The sequence below is a fragment of the Pterocles gutturalis genome, unplaced genomic scaffold, assembly GCF_000699245.1.
Source record: "Pterocles gutturalis isolate BGI_N339 unplaced genomic scaffold, ASM69924v1 scaffold47629, whole genome shotgun sequence".
NCBI lineage: Eukaryota > Metazoa > Chordata > Aves > Pterocliformes > Pteroclidae > Pterocles > Pterocles gutturalis.
In genome coordinates, this window is record NW_010137513.1 from 23,219 (window position 1) to 38,578 (window position 15,360).

Consider the following 15,360-nt stretch of genomic DNA (forward strand, 5'->3'; position numbering starts at 1 on the left):
TGGTACTTAATCCTCACACAGCTGATGCCTGATAATTCTGAAGACTTTTAAAAAAAGGCATCTGCTATAGCATGTTTAATTGTGTCATGCTGTATTTTGGAGAAAAAGCAAATATTTTATTCTTTAATTTTCTGAATTTATTTTGCTGACATCAGTTATTCCTGAGGGGGTTAACAATTGTCGGTATTAACCTTTGGTGAAAGCTTGTGTTTGTGTGTATTATATACAGTCTTGTTTCAGAGCTACTTTAATTTTTGTTAGATTGAAGGCTTTGATTCAAAGAGGCCAGATGACCACCAGCTGAAAGGTATAGAAGAAGAGGAGTTTGTGCGGTGGGAGTACAAACCACCAACAAATGGTGCAGCAAAAAACTCAGTTGGAGCTGAAAGTAAAACTAAAGTTGAACAGCAAAAAGCTGGTGGTAAGAAGGTAACAAGCTCAGAAGTGGACAACCAAAGTACTACAAAGGAGAAACATGGCAATGTAAGTCATGGCTTTATTTAATTGGAAACTATATTATATCTCTTTATCACTCCCTGTTTTTTTTTATCTTTAAACATTAATATTGGATGGAACCAGGAAAAAATGGGAATTTCCGTTTCTTACTGCAGTTGAGCATACTTTTCCATGTGTTTCAGTCTCTCTTAGCATTCAAAACCCCTCACCAAGTTTCACTGGGGCAACTGTGGTTAGAACTGTTGAAGTTTTACACACTGGAATTTGCTTTGGAGGAATACGTCATCAGCATACGGGTACAAGAACTCTTAACCAGAGAGAATAAAAACTGGCCTAAAAGGCGAATAGCCATTGAAGGTAGGATAATACCTTTTTCTAGTTCTGTAGTCATTCTGCATTATTATCGTTATTTACCTAATACTTACAGGTCTGTCACAAGAAGTCTGGACAATAAACTAAATAATTGGTGGAGAAAGTAAATAGTTTTTTGTATCTTTTACCAGCTATTTAGTCTGTTTAAAGACAAATTTTCTGTTTAGTACTACTTTTTGCAACTCTGGCCCTTGAAGTACACGGTGTAAATTTGTCTCACTTTTCTTACCATTCTGAGCTTATCTCTATCTGTTTCATTCTTTCTATAAGCTATTATTTATTACTTTTTAATAATTCTGATTTTGGGAATTTTCAGCACTTCTAGCTGCCTTTCCAAAAGCCACAATGTATTTTGAGTGCTGCCAGCTATCAGTTTCTTCTGACTCTAATGCAGACTGAGCAGAGAGGTTAACTCTGATCAGGATGAACTAGAGCAAATTCATCAAAGTAACACACACACACACACACCCCCGCCCACCACTTCACTTTCCCCCAGCACCTCCATTGTCCCTTTCCCTGTTGCATACTGTGAAACTGTCAACTGTCACATCACAGGCTATGCTTTTCAGGGCCTGAATATCCCGCTAAGGGAGATGCTTTTTTGAGGGAGTGAGACCATATGAAACTGATGATAATACATACCCTGAGTTATGCATGTTGGGGAGAGAAAGAAAGAAAATTATTTTGTGTGTTACTTCTTTATAACTGGAAGACATCCTTATTTCTGTTCCTCAACTCTGAAAAATACGTAAACAGTACTTAGCAGGGAAAGTCACAGAGCCGTGCATAGTGTTCTGAATTGGCCTTAAGAATAGAGAAATCGGGTAGTTGAGGAAGGTTAAGAAACCATTTAAGGTGATATTTCCATAAAAGCATAAATAATGAGTTTTGGACACTTTCTAGAGACATAGATGAAGTACGTTTTCTGAAACACACATGAGGTGATGGAGAGGACGAGGAGAAATGGGTCAAAGAGAATTATAAAGACAGAATGAGTTACTAAAGGTATATGGAAGGACCAGTCAGTAAGGTGCAAGAAGAAAAAGTAAAAAGGAGAAAAACAAGCGATTAATTGTTGAGGCACATGTTCAGTAGTTGGTCTTGAGATCACTCCTGTGGCTTTAATTTCCTCTCCCAATTATTTTCTTCAATCACTTTTAGATAGAGAGTTTTAAAACTAAGATAGTGTTTTATTCAACATGTGGGAAACCGAAACCTATAAGATGAAAGGGCAAATTACTGAGGAAAAAACAGAATAATTTCAAAAAACAGCTTGTATTCTGGTTCTGGTACCTGCTATTGTTGGTGTTTTTGTGTTGTTTTTGTTTGTTTGTTTTATGTGGGGTTTTTTGTGTTTCGTTTTTGCTTTTGTTTTTTTTTTTAGTGTTAACTTTGTAACTGAAATTATGAAGTAACAGAATCTCAGTTTGATACTATCTTCCCAGGCAAACTTATAGCAACTATGCAAGTGCTCTTTTTACTTGGAAAACATGTTTGATCTAGAAATCGCTAGGAAGGACTAAGAGTGAAACCTGGTGAGATTGGTTCATATAATCCTTATAACCTTAATGTTACTCTTAGAGAAATTACTTTCTTAAGGGAAATGCAGATCTTTCTTCAGTTAAGGAGAAAAGTTCAGGCAGGCTTACATTTATTTTGCCTTTGTATGTTTATTTTCTTTTCTAGTTTAGAAATTAACCATAATATAATGGTACAATATACCAGTGGTTTTCTTTTTAAATAACAGTATTTAGAATGGTTTATGATAGCCAACCATCCCTGGCTATGTGTGTGTAGTGTTTTTTATGGAAGAAGTCCAAAAGACCTTGTGGGCCTTACATTCTTTAAGTATCTCTGAATATAATTCTCGATTATATTGTAAAAAATCTCTAATTTTTAATTGCTGTATCATCAGTTGGGTATTTTGGCTGTTTTAGTGAAATGTAGAAATTAAAGATTCCTAATGAAATTGTTCTTTTTCTTCATAGATCCTTTTGCACTAAAGAGGAATGTTGCACGAAGTCTAAATAGCCAGATGGTGTTTGAGTACATCCTGGAGCGATTTAGGACAGCGTATAAATATTTTGCATGTCCACAAAGTAAAGATGGGATTAAATCCAAGCCAGATACCAAGAAAAAAGAAAAAGGGAAAATGAATAATAAGAAATCCACAAGATCTGAAGAGCCTGTAGCCAACTGTTGCCTTCCACAAGGGGAAAAGGTTGTAGATAAACAAAATATAGGAAGTGGATGTAACATACCAGAGAATGAACTCGAATGTAATGAAGTGGTAGAAGCTGTAGCCAAAAGATATACTTCCAAGGACACAGACTCTTTGCTACTTTCAACATTGGACTCTAGTTATGATGAAGACAAAGAAGAAGCTTTATCCCTTATTTCTAATGAAAGCTGTGAATTAAAGCAAAAGTCACCTAAAGAGAGGGATGATTTAGAAATTTCAGTTTGTATAACTGAAGGTGAGCTAGGCCACCGTTGTGACTGCAGGGAACATCAGCCCTATGACACAAATTCTAGTAACGAATTTTCTGATGCTGAAAGTAGGCAGAGTTTGGTAACAGAGTCTTCTCAGAAGAACAAGTGCACTGGCACACCAGCTACCTCGCCCAACTGCAAAGCAGTGGTGGAAGCTCACGATCTCAAAGATGAAGGCAGGCTCTCTACAGAAGAAATGCATTATGTGTTTGATAAGTTTATTTTGACTTCTGGAAAGGTAAGTTGTGTATTTAAGCAGTGTGGGTCATATATCAGTGGGCTATTACTTTTAAATCACTAAAACAAAGGGTGGATGGATGACAGGATTGTTGCAGTGATTGTTTCAGTCTCTGTTACAAATGGTAGCTCTGGACTTTTTAGAGTACATGTTACTCAGGACTGGAAAACACTGAACTCGTATGTCATTTGGACTAGATAGTCTGTTGCCCCCATCTTATGCCAAGCTTTCTGATTTCCACCAAAAAAAAAAAAAAAATCCTCGGTTCTGGATTTTGGTTGTTCTGTAGTTTTTTTTCCCCCCTTCCTCTCCTACTTTCTTGTAGAGTTTCCAAGTGCTCTTTTGCACTGTGACAGCTAAATTCAGCCTGTTGAGAAGTGTTCTTCTGTTCTTTGTAGAGACTCTGTTGCTGTTCATTGTTAAATGTTCTTGGTTGCATGACTTGTATGGAAATGTTAGGTCTGTTGAACTACCTTTGAAAGTAAAATTGCATTTGTGCACTTCCGTCTCCACCCCCCAAAAGCCACCAACCATAGTATGCAGCATCTGCAAACGGGATGGACATTCCAAAAACGACTGCCCGGAGGATTTCAAGAAAATTGATCTAAAACCACTACCACCGATGACAGACAGATTTCGGGAAATACTTGATATAGTGTGTAAAAGATGTTTTGGTAAGTTGGAAAAGTGTTTGTACTCAATTGTAAACTGTCATCTGTAATCTGGAAGAAGAAAAAACTGTAGGGTTAAATTACTTATTCCAATAAATTAAATGGGAAGAAGCTCTTCCAGGTACCCTAGGCTACCGATTGATCATTATTTTTATTTTCATATTATCCATGTTTGTGATATCAAATTTTTATAACAGATTTGAGAAACTAATACTATACAGGATTTTTCACTGGGTTTGTAAAAAATTACTAGTGTTCCCAGAAATTAGGCTACGGGCAAACCTAGTTTTTGCATTTGTCAAATTCTATGGCTTCTTCTGGAAGATGACCGTAGGAGGTTCCACTTGAATATGAGAAAAGGCTTCTTCTGGAAGATGACCGTAGGAGGTTCCACTTGAATATGAGAAAAAACTTCTTCACAGTGAGGGTGACAGAGCACTGGAACAGGCTGCCCAGAGAGGTTGTGGAGTCTCCTTCTCTGGAGGCATTCAAAGCCCGCCTGGATGCGTTCCTGTGTGATCTGATCTAGGTGTCCTGCTCCGGCAGGGGGATTGGACTAGATGATCTTTCAAGGTCCCTTCCAATCTCTAACATTCTGTGATTCTGTGACCCTTTTGGGTGCTGTGGTGCCTTAACCTTGGCTGGGTGCCAGGTGCCTACCGAGCCGCTCTGTGTTTGAATAGTTGCAGAAAAATCAGACAGCTGCGATAAGATCCTAACAACTCTGATCATGTAATAAAAAAGAAAACTACATATTCAAGGAAAGTAAATGTAACAAAAAAGAAAAAGGTATCCAGTACTTTCAATTAGCTGAGAAAGATTTTTGACTTAGCTGAATGTCGCATCTAACTGTGTTTTAACTTGTTTTTACTTAGATGAACTATCCCCTCCTTTATCTGAGCAACAAAACAGAGAACAAATCCTGGCAAGTTTGGAAAGATTTATTCGAAAAGAGTATAATGGTATGTAACAATAGGTAGTGATTCTTGATAATACTTTCTTCATTCATGTTGCCCAGATTGTGAAGATGTGATTTGTATCATTATTGCTCATTTCCCTTGCTTAAAGTGGGGGCATCTCTTTTCCCCCCTCTGTGTAAAGCTGTCTTGGAGACTTCTAAACTGAACATCCTTCAATGCTGTTCCATGGAAATGTCCCCAGAGTGGAGGAATAGCTGCAAGAGTAATAATGCTGATTCAGGGCTATTGCAGTCAGGAAAAAAAAATAAAATTTGAATAGGTCCTGGCCAGTTGCGTTTAGTGTTATCTGGGTCGTGGGCCAAGTACTTTTGTTGCCTAGTCACCAGTGTTGAAATATCTTGGAAATCTTAATGAGTTTGTTATCTTTGCATCCCTTTTATAAAATAGGCAAAAGTATCTTACTGCAGCGATGGAAGTCAAGGCACAGAGATGCAAAGTGATTTTTTGGAGGTGGTGTAAAACAGTGCTAGAGCCAGGTACCAAACCCAGGTCTCCTGAATTCCAGTCCGTTGCTTTACACAGAAGGCCATGCGTTCTGCTGTGGCTGGCCTGTGATCAAGGAACTGAATTTTGCTTCCATCCACCAGCTCTGCCCTCCACTTACTGGTAGCAGCTGGAGATTGAGACCCGTTTTAGAACCTTGAAAGACTTAAAATTTCCAATTCTGTTAAAGGTTAGGAAAAAGCTGTGAATACGTGTTATATATATATTTTCCTAGCATTGATTTCAGTTGAACAGATAAATGTTTTCTTTCCAGCTAGGAAGAAATTGCTTCTTCTCAGTTACATAATTTCACTTTCTTTTACAAGAATGAAAATACATTGTAATACTGTGTTTCAAACAAAAATGTAAACAAAAAAATTGGTAAAGAATGTTCCATAAAGTATATGAATCTTATTGCTTTTATCTTCTTGAACAGTATGTTAGAGTTACAGAAACATACTGATTGACCAAATTTACCTAGTCACAGGAAAAATATGCAACCTAGATAAAGTATGAGTGGAACCAGAAATATTGCTTGTACTGCCACAAGAGTAGCTCTGCTTTATCTGTGGGGTAAAGCTGTACTAGCGACTGGGTTTGCACGTTAATTTGATTTATTTAAAACAGGAAAGTGCAGTCGCTACCACAAACCATTGACTACATTTAGAGGTGCCATTTAATGGTTATAGTAACTCTGTACCATATCTCACTTATCAAAATTACATGGGCTTTATCCTGCCTTACTTGCTGTAAATAATTTTTAAAGTATTGTGCTTCCTCCTTTATCAAAGATTAAGTCTTAGAAGTGACGTTGTAAGCTCTCTCTTAAAGCTCATTTTTTATGGGCATCTACACATCTTAAGCAATATTCCACAGTAAACACTTACCATTCAAGTGTAAAAGAATTTATCTTTTTTTTTTGGTCTACTCTTTTGATCAGACAAAGCCAGACTTTGCTTGTTTGGCTCTTCAAAGAATGGATTTGGATTTCGGGACAGTGATCTAGATATCTGCATGACGTTGGAAGGCCATGAAAATGCAGAGGTAAGAGTTGAAATTGATAAAATTTACTATTTCAAATTCAAAAATTCTTTTAATGTTATTTTAATTCAGTGAAGATTTCTGTACACAGAAAAGGTAGGATTTTGCTAGTGGCACGTTGGCCTGGTGCACTCTGCTATAGCCTATTTTACTTTTAATGCCCTAGAGACACATTTAGTGTACTGTAGATGTCCACATAGAGGATGAGTTGCCAGTTTATGTGAATTCATGTGCTGGCTTATTGCTTACTTCTTTTTGTACATAGACTTTTCCTCTATGAAATATATGTTTAGTAGTAGATGTGCTTGTTGAGATAGGATCCATGTTTTAATATCTGAAGTTGTGATAATTTTTTTTTCCTAGAAATTAAACTGTAAAGAAATAATAGAAGGTTTGGCAAAAGTTCTTAAGAAGCATCCAGGTAGGTGTTTTAAAGTATGATTTGATTTGTGTTTACATTTACTATATCTGTAGTTAATGGAAGTGTTTTATGTACTAAAGTGTTGCTTCCCCAGGTTTGAGAAACATCTTGCCTATAACAACAGCCAAAGTGCCTATAGTAAAATTTGAACACAGACGAAGTGGCTTAGAAGGAGATATCAGTTTATACAACACACTGGTAAGCCTCTGTGTTTGCTTTTCTGTTCAGAGCTTTTTAGTTCATTGTAACTCACTCAAATAATGATTTGAGGGAATAATTAGAATTAAAATACTTTTGTGTTTGGGTTTTTTTCGACATTATTTAAATTCAGTGGCTCACACCCTCAGCCCAACCTAAGTAGCTGTATAATCTGATGGCAGAGAAGCGTCATGGCACATAAAGCATTTTTGTGAATGCTCCTGAGGAGCTGTTAATGTTACATTCACCGTGGCCTTTCTGCCGTCATGAATAGTACATCTCATCCCAGCTTACATGGCACAATGAAATTGCATGGTTTCTTATGTAATGTGCTCACATCCACCTGGGAAGAAGATGCAGTTTGTGGAATTTGTTCCCATGTGAGTCATTTACGAACTTACTTCTTTGGTGTTTTCCATGGTTCTTATTGTTGTTACTGGATTAATACTGTCCTGATTACACCTTTCAGCCATGTTTGTGCAGGAAATGTTGTATGAATTTTATGGAATATTGTCATGATTTTTTGCCCTCCAATTGTATTATGTATCTCCTGGGCTTGAACTGCAGACTGACTATAATTAACCACAAATTGCATTGAAACACATGATTATTTTTTTTTATCTTTTCCCAGGCGCAGCATAATACAAGAATGCTGGCTACGTATGCAGCTATTGATCCTAGAGTGCAATATCTGGGCTATACAATGAAAGTTTTTGCAAAGGTAATATAAAAAGAAGGTGCTTATTTGTATAATACAGTGTTCTCTGATACAGCCACTGAGTTTACCTTTTTGCTAATACCAGCTGGAAAGGAGACAGTAGAATGCTACTAATATGAAATGCATTTTCTTAAGCTGCGCTCCATCTGACTGTGTCAGAATCAGGTTCTTTAGTCCTGGTATCTTCTGCTATCTATTGAAAGATTTCTGTCTAAGAGGGAGCTGATTAATGTAAAACTTCATTTTTTTCAATTAAAAACCAACTACAATGCAAAAAACCCCCACAAACAAACAAAACTGGAAAAAATGGTAACTGTAAGATGTAGAGGCATGTGGCTGTGCATGGGGTTGCCAAGTTTCCATATCTAGGAGTAGCCCAGAGATTATGCAACTTGCTTAGTTTTACTCCCTGTAAAAGTCAGGAGTAGGGATGGGGTGATGAATGAATGGCTGAGTCTCTGCTTGATGTCCCTAGGACATACACTTGACTGAAGAGTTTGGAAATATCTAATACCAAATCTCCTGCATCTTTTTTTCATTTGATATTCTAACAAAGTGTTATACACCTTTGGTAATCAAAATGTGGTGTTTCTTTTTATTCAAGCCGCACTATTAAATACATTCAAGAAAGCTTAGTGAAACAAGGGCAAATAAAAACCGAGTTATCGAGAGTATACCATGCTACTAGATGTTAGTGTAATAAAATGCATGAAGATGAATAAAATAACTTTGTTCCAGAATGGAACAGGCATGTTCATTATACTGTCACCAATACTAATAATGATTGTTTTTTTATGTGGTTGCAGTAGTGCAGAATATTGCCATGTCTTTTCTGTGGCCAGATTTAAAAAGCTGTGTGTCGGTAATAATGAATCCTACTTTTTTTGGTAGTAGTGCATACTATTGTATACATTTGAAAAATCTTACTGTAAAGACCAACATTCCAAATAGCAGAACATAGACTCTTGAATGTATGTGTCTGGAGGTGACTTCATAGCTATACAAATACTCTCTGTTTAACCAAAATGCTTTGTTCTCTGTTTGCATTGGCCGAGAAAAGAGCAACATCTGTCACTGCTGCTGCTAATGTGAAAGTAATTTGTGAATCCCTGTTTTTTCCAGACCTAGGAGGTTAAAAATGTGTTGTTTGTTACGACACACGCTTGAAGCAAAAGGGTAGCTTAGAAGCAGGTGCTGTAGAAAGGTTATACTGTAATAAGATTTTCAAGCATACTAAGGTGATTCACTGATGTTTGGTTTATGCTGTGTTGTGCAGGCTGGACGGTGGTTTAATTAGGTATGTGTATGTATGCTAGGAAAATGCCAGGTATTGCCTAAGTTGCCAGTACGACATGGAAATACTTGTCTCTTAATTATTTAAAAAAAGGGGGGGGAAATCAAAACAATAAGGAATCATATAGAGACAGCTCTAGTAACATGAGTTTAGGAAAATAAAATTTTACAATATTGAAACCGGCACGTCAGATGTGGAGGTTTGTTGGGATTTCTGTTTGGGGGGTTTTGGTTTGGTTGGTTGGTTGTTTTTTTTTTTTTTTTCATTTTGGCACATTATAAACTAAAAAAAATAAATATTTTTTTTTGTCTGTGAGAAGCTTTTCTGTTTTTATGTTAGTCAGTTTATGCTGTGGATTTGCCAGATGGTACTTGGCTCTTAAGGGCATTTATTTTTCGGGCTTCATAAAATAATTTTTAATTATGAGATGAATGTATTTTCTGTTACTGTTGGGGGTTGTTTGCTCTCTGACATAGCTGTTAGTCTTAAATAATAAAATGTAAATTCAGTATTTTGTTTAAAATATATTTTTTCAGCGCTGCGACATTGGTGATGCATCTCGTGGTAGTCTGTCATCGTATGCCTATATTCTTATGGTTTTGTACTTTCTACAACAGAGAAATCCACCAGTAATTCCAGTTCTTCAGGAGGTAAGTTTTTAGAAAAAGAGGCTATGAAAATAGACGCACTGTTTCCTCAAGCCAAATATGAGAAATTTGGGCTTTTAGGATTAGGGCAATGAATGAAATATGGGGCCCTTTTGCATTAGCAGGTTCCTAACTCCCGCTTGGTTTTAGTGGGTAAAACTCACCAAGAAAATTACAACAAAATCGGGAATCTGTTGGACCTAAGTTCTACTGTTACATTTACTTCGGGATTTTGGTCATATGATGATATTTATATGTTGACCGCGATAGAAAAAAAATTGGCAGGTGGTATGGAGAAAAGGGAATTGTAATTCTGAGACTGTGCCAAATGCTCTTGAGATGCGAGTCCAGCTCTTCCATCAGTTATTGTCAGAAGCGTTATTTATTGTTCAACACCTTATCTCTAAGGCAAAAAGTTTATTTTATTATTTGATGAGGGGGAAAAAAGATAACTAATGCTTTGGTACAACTTTAAAGATACTATTTTACGCATGCCAGGAAACTTTATTAAGAAAATAACATTCTGTACCTCCATTGCATGGGTGGGGAGAATATAATTAGTCAGCTGTCTGCATCTTCCTGGATACACTCTGGAACTCCCAAGCACTTCTGAAAATCATCCCTTTCTGACTTTTTTGTTGTCTGTGTACAAGAGGAAAAATGGCTTAAGCACTGCAGTTGAGACTCGGACTTTCTTGCTGATACTTTAGTAGTGGTTGGGGGTTGTTATTTTATTGGTACCCTGTGAGTGCATTTAAATAACACTGGAATTTCCCCTTGGCTTTGCTAAAGTCAGAATGTAATAGGAGTCATATAAAGTCTCCTTAGGGATTTTGTGGGTAAGAGGGATGTCAGAATCTTGATGAGGTAATTCAGTCATGTTTTCTTAGTTGCAAAGAACAAGTAAAATAAAATATCCAAATAATTTGAGAGGCATAGCAATAATGCAAAAAGACTTTCAAACTTTTTACCAATGGGAAATTCTGCCTATATGAGAAGTAATTGTTAAAAGATTTGTATTTTTGTGCTATTTCTTACCACCAAAAGTGCAGGTCTTTTATGATGACTTTGAATTAGAGTGTTAACTGTGTCCTTCTCTATTTCAACAGATATTTGATGGAAAACAGATTCCACAAAGAATGGTGGATGGATGGAATGCCTTTTTCTTTGATGACATGGAAGAATTGGTAATATTCTAATTCCAGAACAGTCACTAAAACTTAAGGCTTGTTTTTATGAGAAAGTAATATATTTCTAACAGTGTAATATATAAAAGAGTAGTTAAAGTTCCATAGCCATATTATTAAAACTCAGTGAGTCCTGTTTTGTTGAAATGAGTGTCTGCTTTTTCCTTGGTTTATTTGAAATCATTTAAGTAACATAAATCAGGAAAAATACTTTTGACTCTTAATAAACAGTCCAGGACTGAGGTAGTGTTAACTGCAGTGATTTAACCTTATTTCAACTGAGTTGAAACTATTCATGATAGAAAAACTCATAATTAGAGAAGGTAGTTCAGGAGGAGGAGAAGTACTTCCGTAACTGTATCGGTATAAATTGTGTCTTCAATTGCATACAGAAGAAGCGTCTGCCTTCTCTTGGAAAGAACACTGAATCACTTGGAGAACTCTGGCTAGGGTTGTTGCGATTCTACACTGAGGAATTTGACTTCAAGGAATATGTAATAAGCATCCGGCAGAAGAAGCTGTTAACTACGTTTGAGAAACAGTGGACATCCAAATGTATTGCCATTGAAGGTACTTACCTGCTGAATTTTTGTTCCCTTAATGAGGGAGTGATGAATGCTGTTACTTTAGGATCTGTTCACCTTGTTGCACTGGACCTTTATGTGAGGAAACTACCATCAGTGTTTAAAAAAAGCATTGCTTGCATGTCCTCCAGTTTACAAAATGAGATTAGACTCCTAACTTTTAGTGTATGTCAGTAAGTTGCTCTTACTTTATTACAGTTAGTCACATATTTTTAAAACACTCCGCATTGCTTTGCTATCATTTGGTCTGTGACTGCATTTAAAATGGAATTTTCTGTGTTAAAATTTTTTGTTGCAGCATATTTTTTCCAACTCTCATTTGTTTTTCCCCCGTCTCAACACAGATCCTTTTGACTTGAATCATAATCTCGGTGCTGGAGTCTCTAGGAAAAGTAAGCTATTAATGTCTACTAATGATTAACGTTCACTAATTTCTAAAGCGTTGTGTCTTTTCTGTTGTTTTCCAATAACTTTGTCTTTCTTCAATAGTGACCAATTTCATAATGAAGGCGTTTATCAATGGGAGAAAATTATTTGGTACCCCATTCTACCCAACTGTTGGAAGAGAAGCTGTAAGTTTTCATAGTTCTTAGTCTGTTTTACTTTTCTTCACCCACTGAATCGATGCATCCAGTATTGATATGCACAATGTATGTAATTCTACATCATCTGCATAAAATGTACAGCTTAGTATTGGGTTCCTGCAATGTAAAATTCACACGAGTAGTTGGATGGGTGATGGGTATTTTGGTAGGTTTGGGGAAAGTAAGCTTATTTTGGTTTTGGGTTTTTATAAAACTTTTCATTGTGTGACATTAAGTACTGCAGAGAACAGCAAAATCAGCTGTAAAACCCAGAAACAGCTTTAGGAACTTTACTAGCTATTCATGTAGCTAAAGAAAACAGACTCATGAGGTGTTACATTCTGCTTATTTTTCCAGATGGTTGGGAAAGTAAGGATTTGCTGCTTAAGGAAGGAAAAGGACAAACATAACTTTTTTTTTTTTAAATCATTTGACCTTCAAAATTTGCATAGGAAGTCAGAGTCAGGAATGTGTTCATGCAATATTCTGTTAGAGAAAGTACTCCTCTGTGCTACAGGGTCCAGTCATCAATGCATAACAGAGAACAATTTTTTTATATGAGCAAATACATCGTCTGGAATTAATATTTTTAACATCTACTTAGAAGGATGTTTTCTAAGACAGTGTAGAGGACTGTTTTCCCAATGGCTTTCAATGGGGCTTGTGTTTCTAAGGGATTTTGAAAATCTTTTGAAAGCTTTTATTTCCCCTCATCCTTCCCTGTCTTCTGTTTTTCCATTTGCATGCTTTATCTGTGTTTTTTCTGAGTTTATATTACATGTTCTTTGATGCACTGTCTTCTCTTTTGTGCTGAGCCTAATAAAATAGGACCTGTTTTTATTAGGGCTTTTGAGTACTACTGTGCTACAAATAATAATGAATTATAGTGTGGATATAGTTATCTGTAACTGACAAATATGTGAATGGATGTAATAAATATTATTGATAATTATTTTCTATTGTTATTTGCATACGTGTTCAACACAAGGCTGTAGTGGTTCTGGAAAGCATATACTGTGTGTTTATAGATGTGGTCATTTGTGGTGTTCTGCCTCATCTCAAGATTTTCACTGAACATTGTACATAAGGGTAAAAGGCAAGACAGAAAGCAGCCTTAGCATGCAAATGAGCTGCCTCTTATATGAAGGAAATAATGCCAATAGTATTACATAGCATTTTATTTCTCCAAAGTGCACAACAAAGAAGGAGTTCTCAATCTCCAGTTTGGTGGTACAGAGAGGAAACTGTAGCAAAAAGGTTCCGTAAATTACCTGTCTACAGTAGGACTTTGTTCCTGAGCTGGGGTTAGGACATTTTTATTCATACCTCTATTTCAGTCTTTCAGGCAAGATAGTACTTTCACAACGTTTATGTTGCTCAGAGGCTGTAAACTGTGACCTTTGTGCTGACACACATCAGAACTGCAGCTGTTGTTAGCAAATTCCGGGGGAGGGGAGTGATAACAGGTCAGCGTGCAGATGCTCCATCTGTTTCCCACCTGAGCTTTGTTCGGTCTAGGGGGATATAATCATGCTGTTTGGGAAGGGACATAAGCTGCTTTGGAAAGCATACAAGCAGTGACTCAGATACCAAAATAGATCATATGCAAAAAATTGCCCTCTGAAGAGCCTTTGGGGAAGTGGAAAGTAGGCAGCAGGCTGAAGCCTGAATAAGCTGTTCTGCAAATTCAGCCTCTGGCCCTAAGACTAAACACCCCTTTTTAGCCCAAACTGCTCCACATCTCTGAAAAAGCTGCTATTATCTAGGGGAAGAAAAGGACTAGGTATTATCTAAGGAGTAGTAAAATTTAGGGAACAATAGGACATGAAAGCTGTCCATTTTGCTTTCATTGCTCAGTCTTGTAGGTGAATGTTTTATATATTGTATGTCTGGTGTGTTTTGATAGGAATACTTTTTTGACTCAAAAGTGCTGACAGATGGGGAGTTGGCACCAAATGACAGATGTTGTCGTGTCTGTGGAAAAATTGGTCACTACATGAAAGACTGTCCAAAGAGGAGGAGGTAAGTAGTATACAAAGCTAACGTCAAACTTTGAGATTAAATCAGCAGAGATTTGGATATCTGAAATTTTAATGGAAATTAAGACTATGCTGCATTGCAGAGAAAATGAAAGCTTCATATATGGTCAACTCTCCATCCTATTTTTGCTTTTTTAAAAGACTTTCTTATCATCTCTTTAAATCTTAGAGTGTTTATGCAAGCACACACAGAGTAAAATCGACAGTCTATAATATGTTAATACTTTTACTTCATGATCTATCTGCAGTTAGAGCTTACCTTAAAATTTAGATCACTAAATTATCTTTTTATAGTGTAAACATTCAGATGGAGACCATATTACCTGACTGCACAATTTGTAATGTATTAAAATGGAATTCCTGTAGTGATCATGTTCGGAAGACAGTGTTGAATTTGAACTATTCTATAGATCTGATAACGTCCTTCTGCAAGGCAGGTAAAAGTTAATTTATCAAAATCTAGGAGTACCTTGTTAAGATGCATTTCTGTAGTACTAGTGCCAGTCACTTAGTGATCTTGCATTTGTATGTTAATTGCACTTAGGAGTTTTGGATCTAGTACTCCTACAAAAGGAGTGCCTGTACATCCAGTTCAACGTCTACAAAGAGAGTTTAGCAGGAATTGACAGAGAATGCAGACTCCTCCCATTTTTACTTCTTTGGATTTGTAATAACCTGGTCAGTTTCGGTTTTCTGACTCCTCCTAAAACCTGTGGAAGCCTTTAGAATGCAGATTAAAGTCTGGACTTTTTAATTTATTCCTTATGTTCAGCTGTGTGGTCCATAATTCTTCAAAAGATTCTTGGTCTCTTCCTGCTACAAAGTCCTTATTTACAGCCTTTTGTTCAGTCAGCAGAGTTCAAGATACATGAAACAGGACTGGACTACTTCTTGCAGATGCCCCTTACCATACTTCTCACAAGCACTAGGACATTGAATTGCATCACCTCTTTC

At 36.6% G+C, this 15,360-nt stretch overlaps 1 protein-coding gene across 1 annotated transcript in view; it reads left to right on the top strand.

Moving 5' to 3' along the window:
* The window catches only part of ZCCHC11 (zinc finger, CCHC domain containing 11), a 40,327-nt gene that overhangs the window by 15,607 nt on the left and 9,360 nt on the right, over window positions 1-15,360 (top strand). The window contains exons 10-24 of the mRNA XM_010082623.1: window positions 262-483; window positions 639-813; window positions 2,817-3,559; window positions 4,083-4,233; window positions 5,106-5,192; window positions 6,634-6,737; window positions 7,098-7,155; window positions 7,250-7,353; window positions 7,985-8,074; window positions 9,902-10,015; window positions 11,122-11,199; window positions 11,592-11,769; window positions 12,128-12,175; window positions 12,273-12,355; window positions 14,274-14,385. Of these exons, the coding sequence (XP_010080925.1) occupies window positions 262-483; window positions 639-813; window positions 2,817-3,559; window positions 4,083-4,233; window positions 5,106-5,192; window positions 6,634-6,737; window positions 7,098-7,155; window positions 7,250-7,353; window positions 7,985-8,074; window positions 9,902-10,015; window positions 11,122-11,199; window positions 11,592-11,769; window positions 12,128-12,175; window positions 12,273-12,355; window positions 14,274-14,385 (2,347 nt within the window). The remainder of the gene's footprint in view (window positions 1-261; window positions 484-638; window positions 814-2,816; window positions 3,560-4,082; window positions 4,234-5,105; window positions 5,193-6,633; window positions 6,738-7,097; window positions 7,156-7,249; window positions 7,354-7,984; window positions 8,075-9,901; window positions 10,016-11,121; window positions 11,200-11,591; window positions 11,770-12,127; window positions 12,176-12,272; window positions 12,356-14,273; window positions 14,386-15,360) is intronic.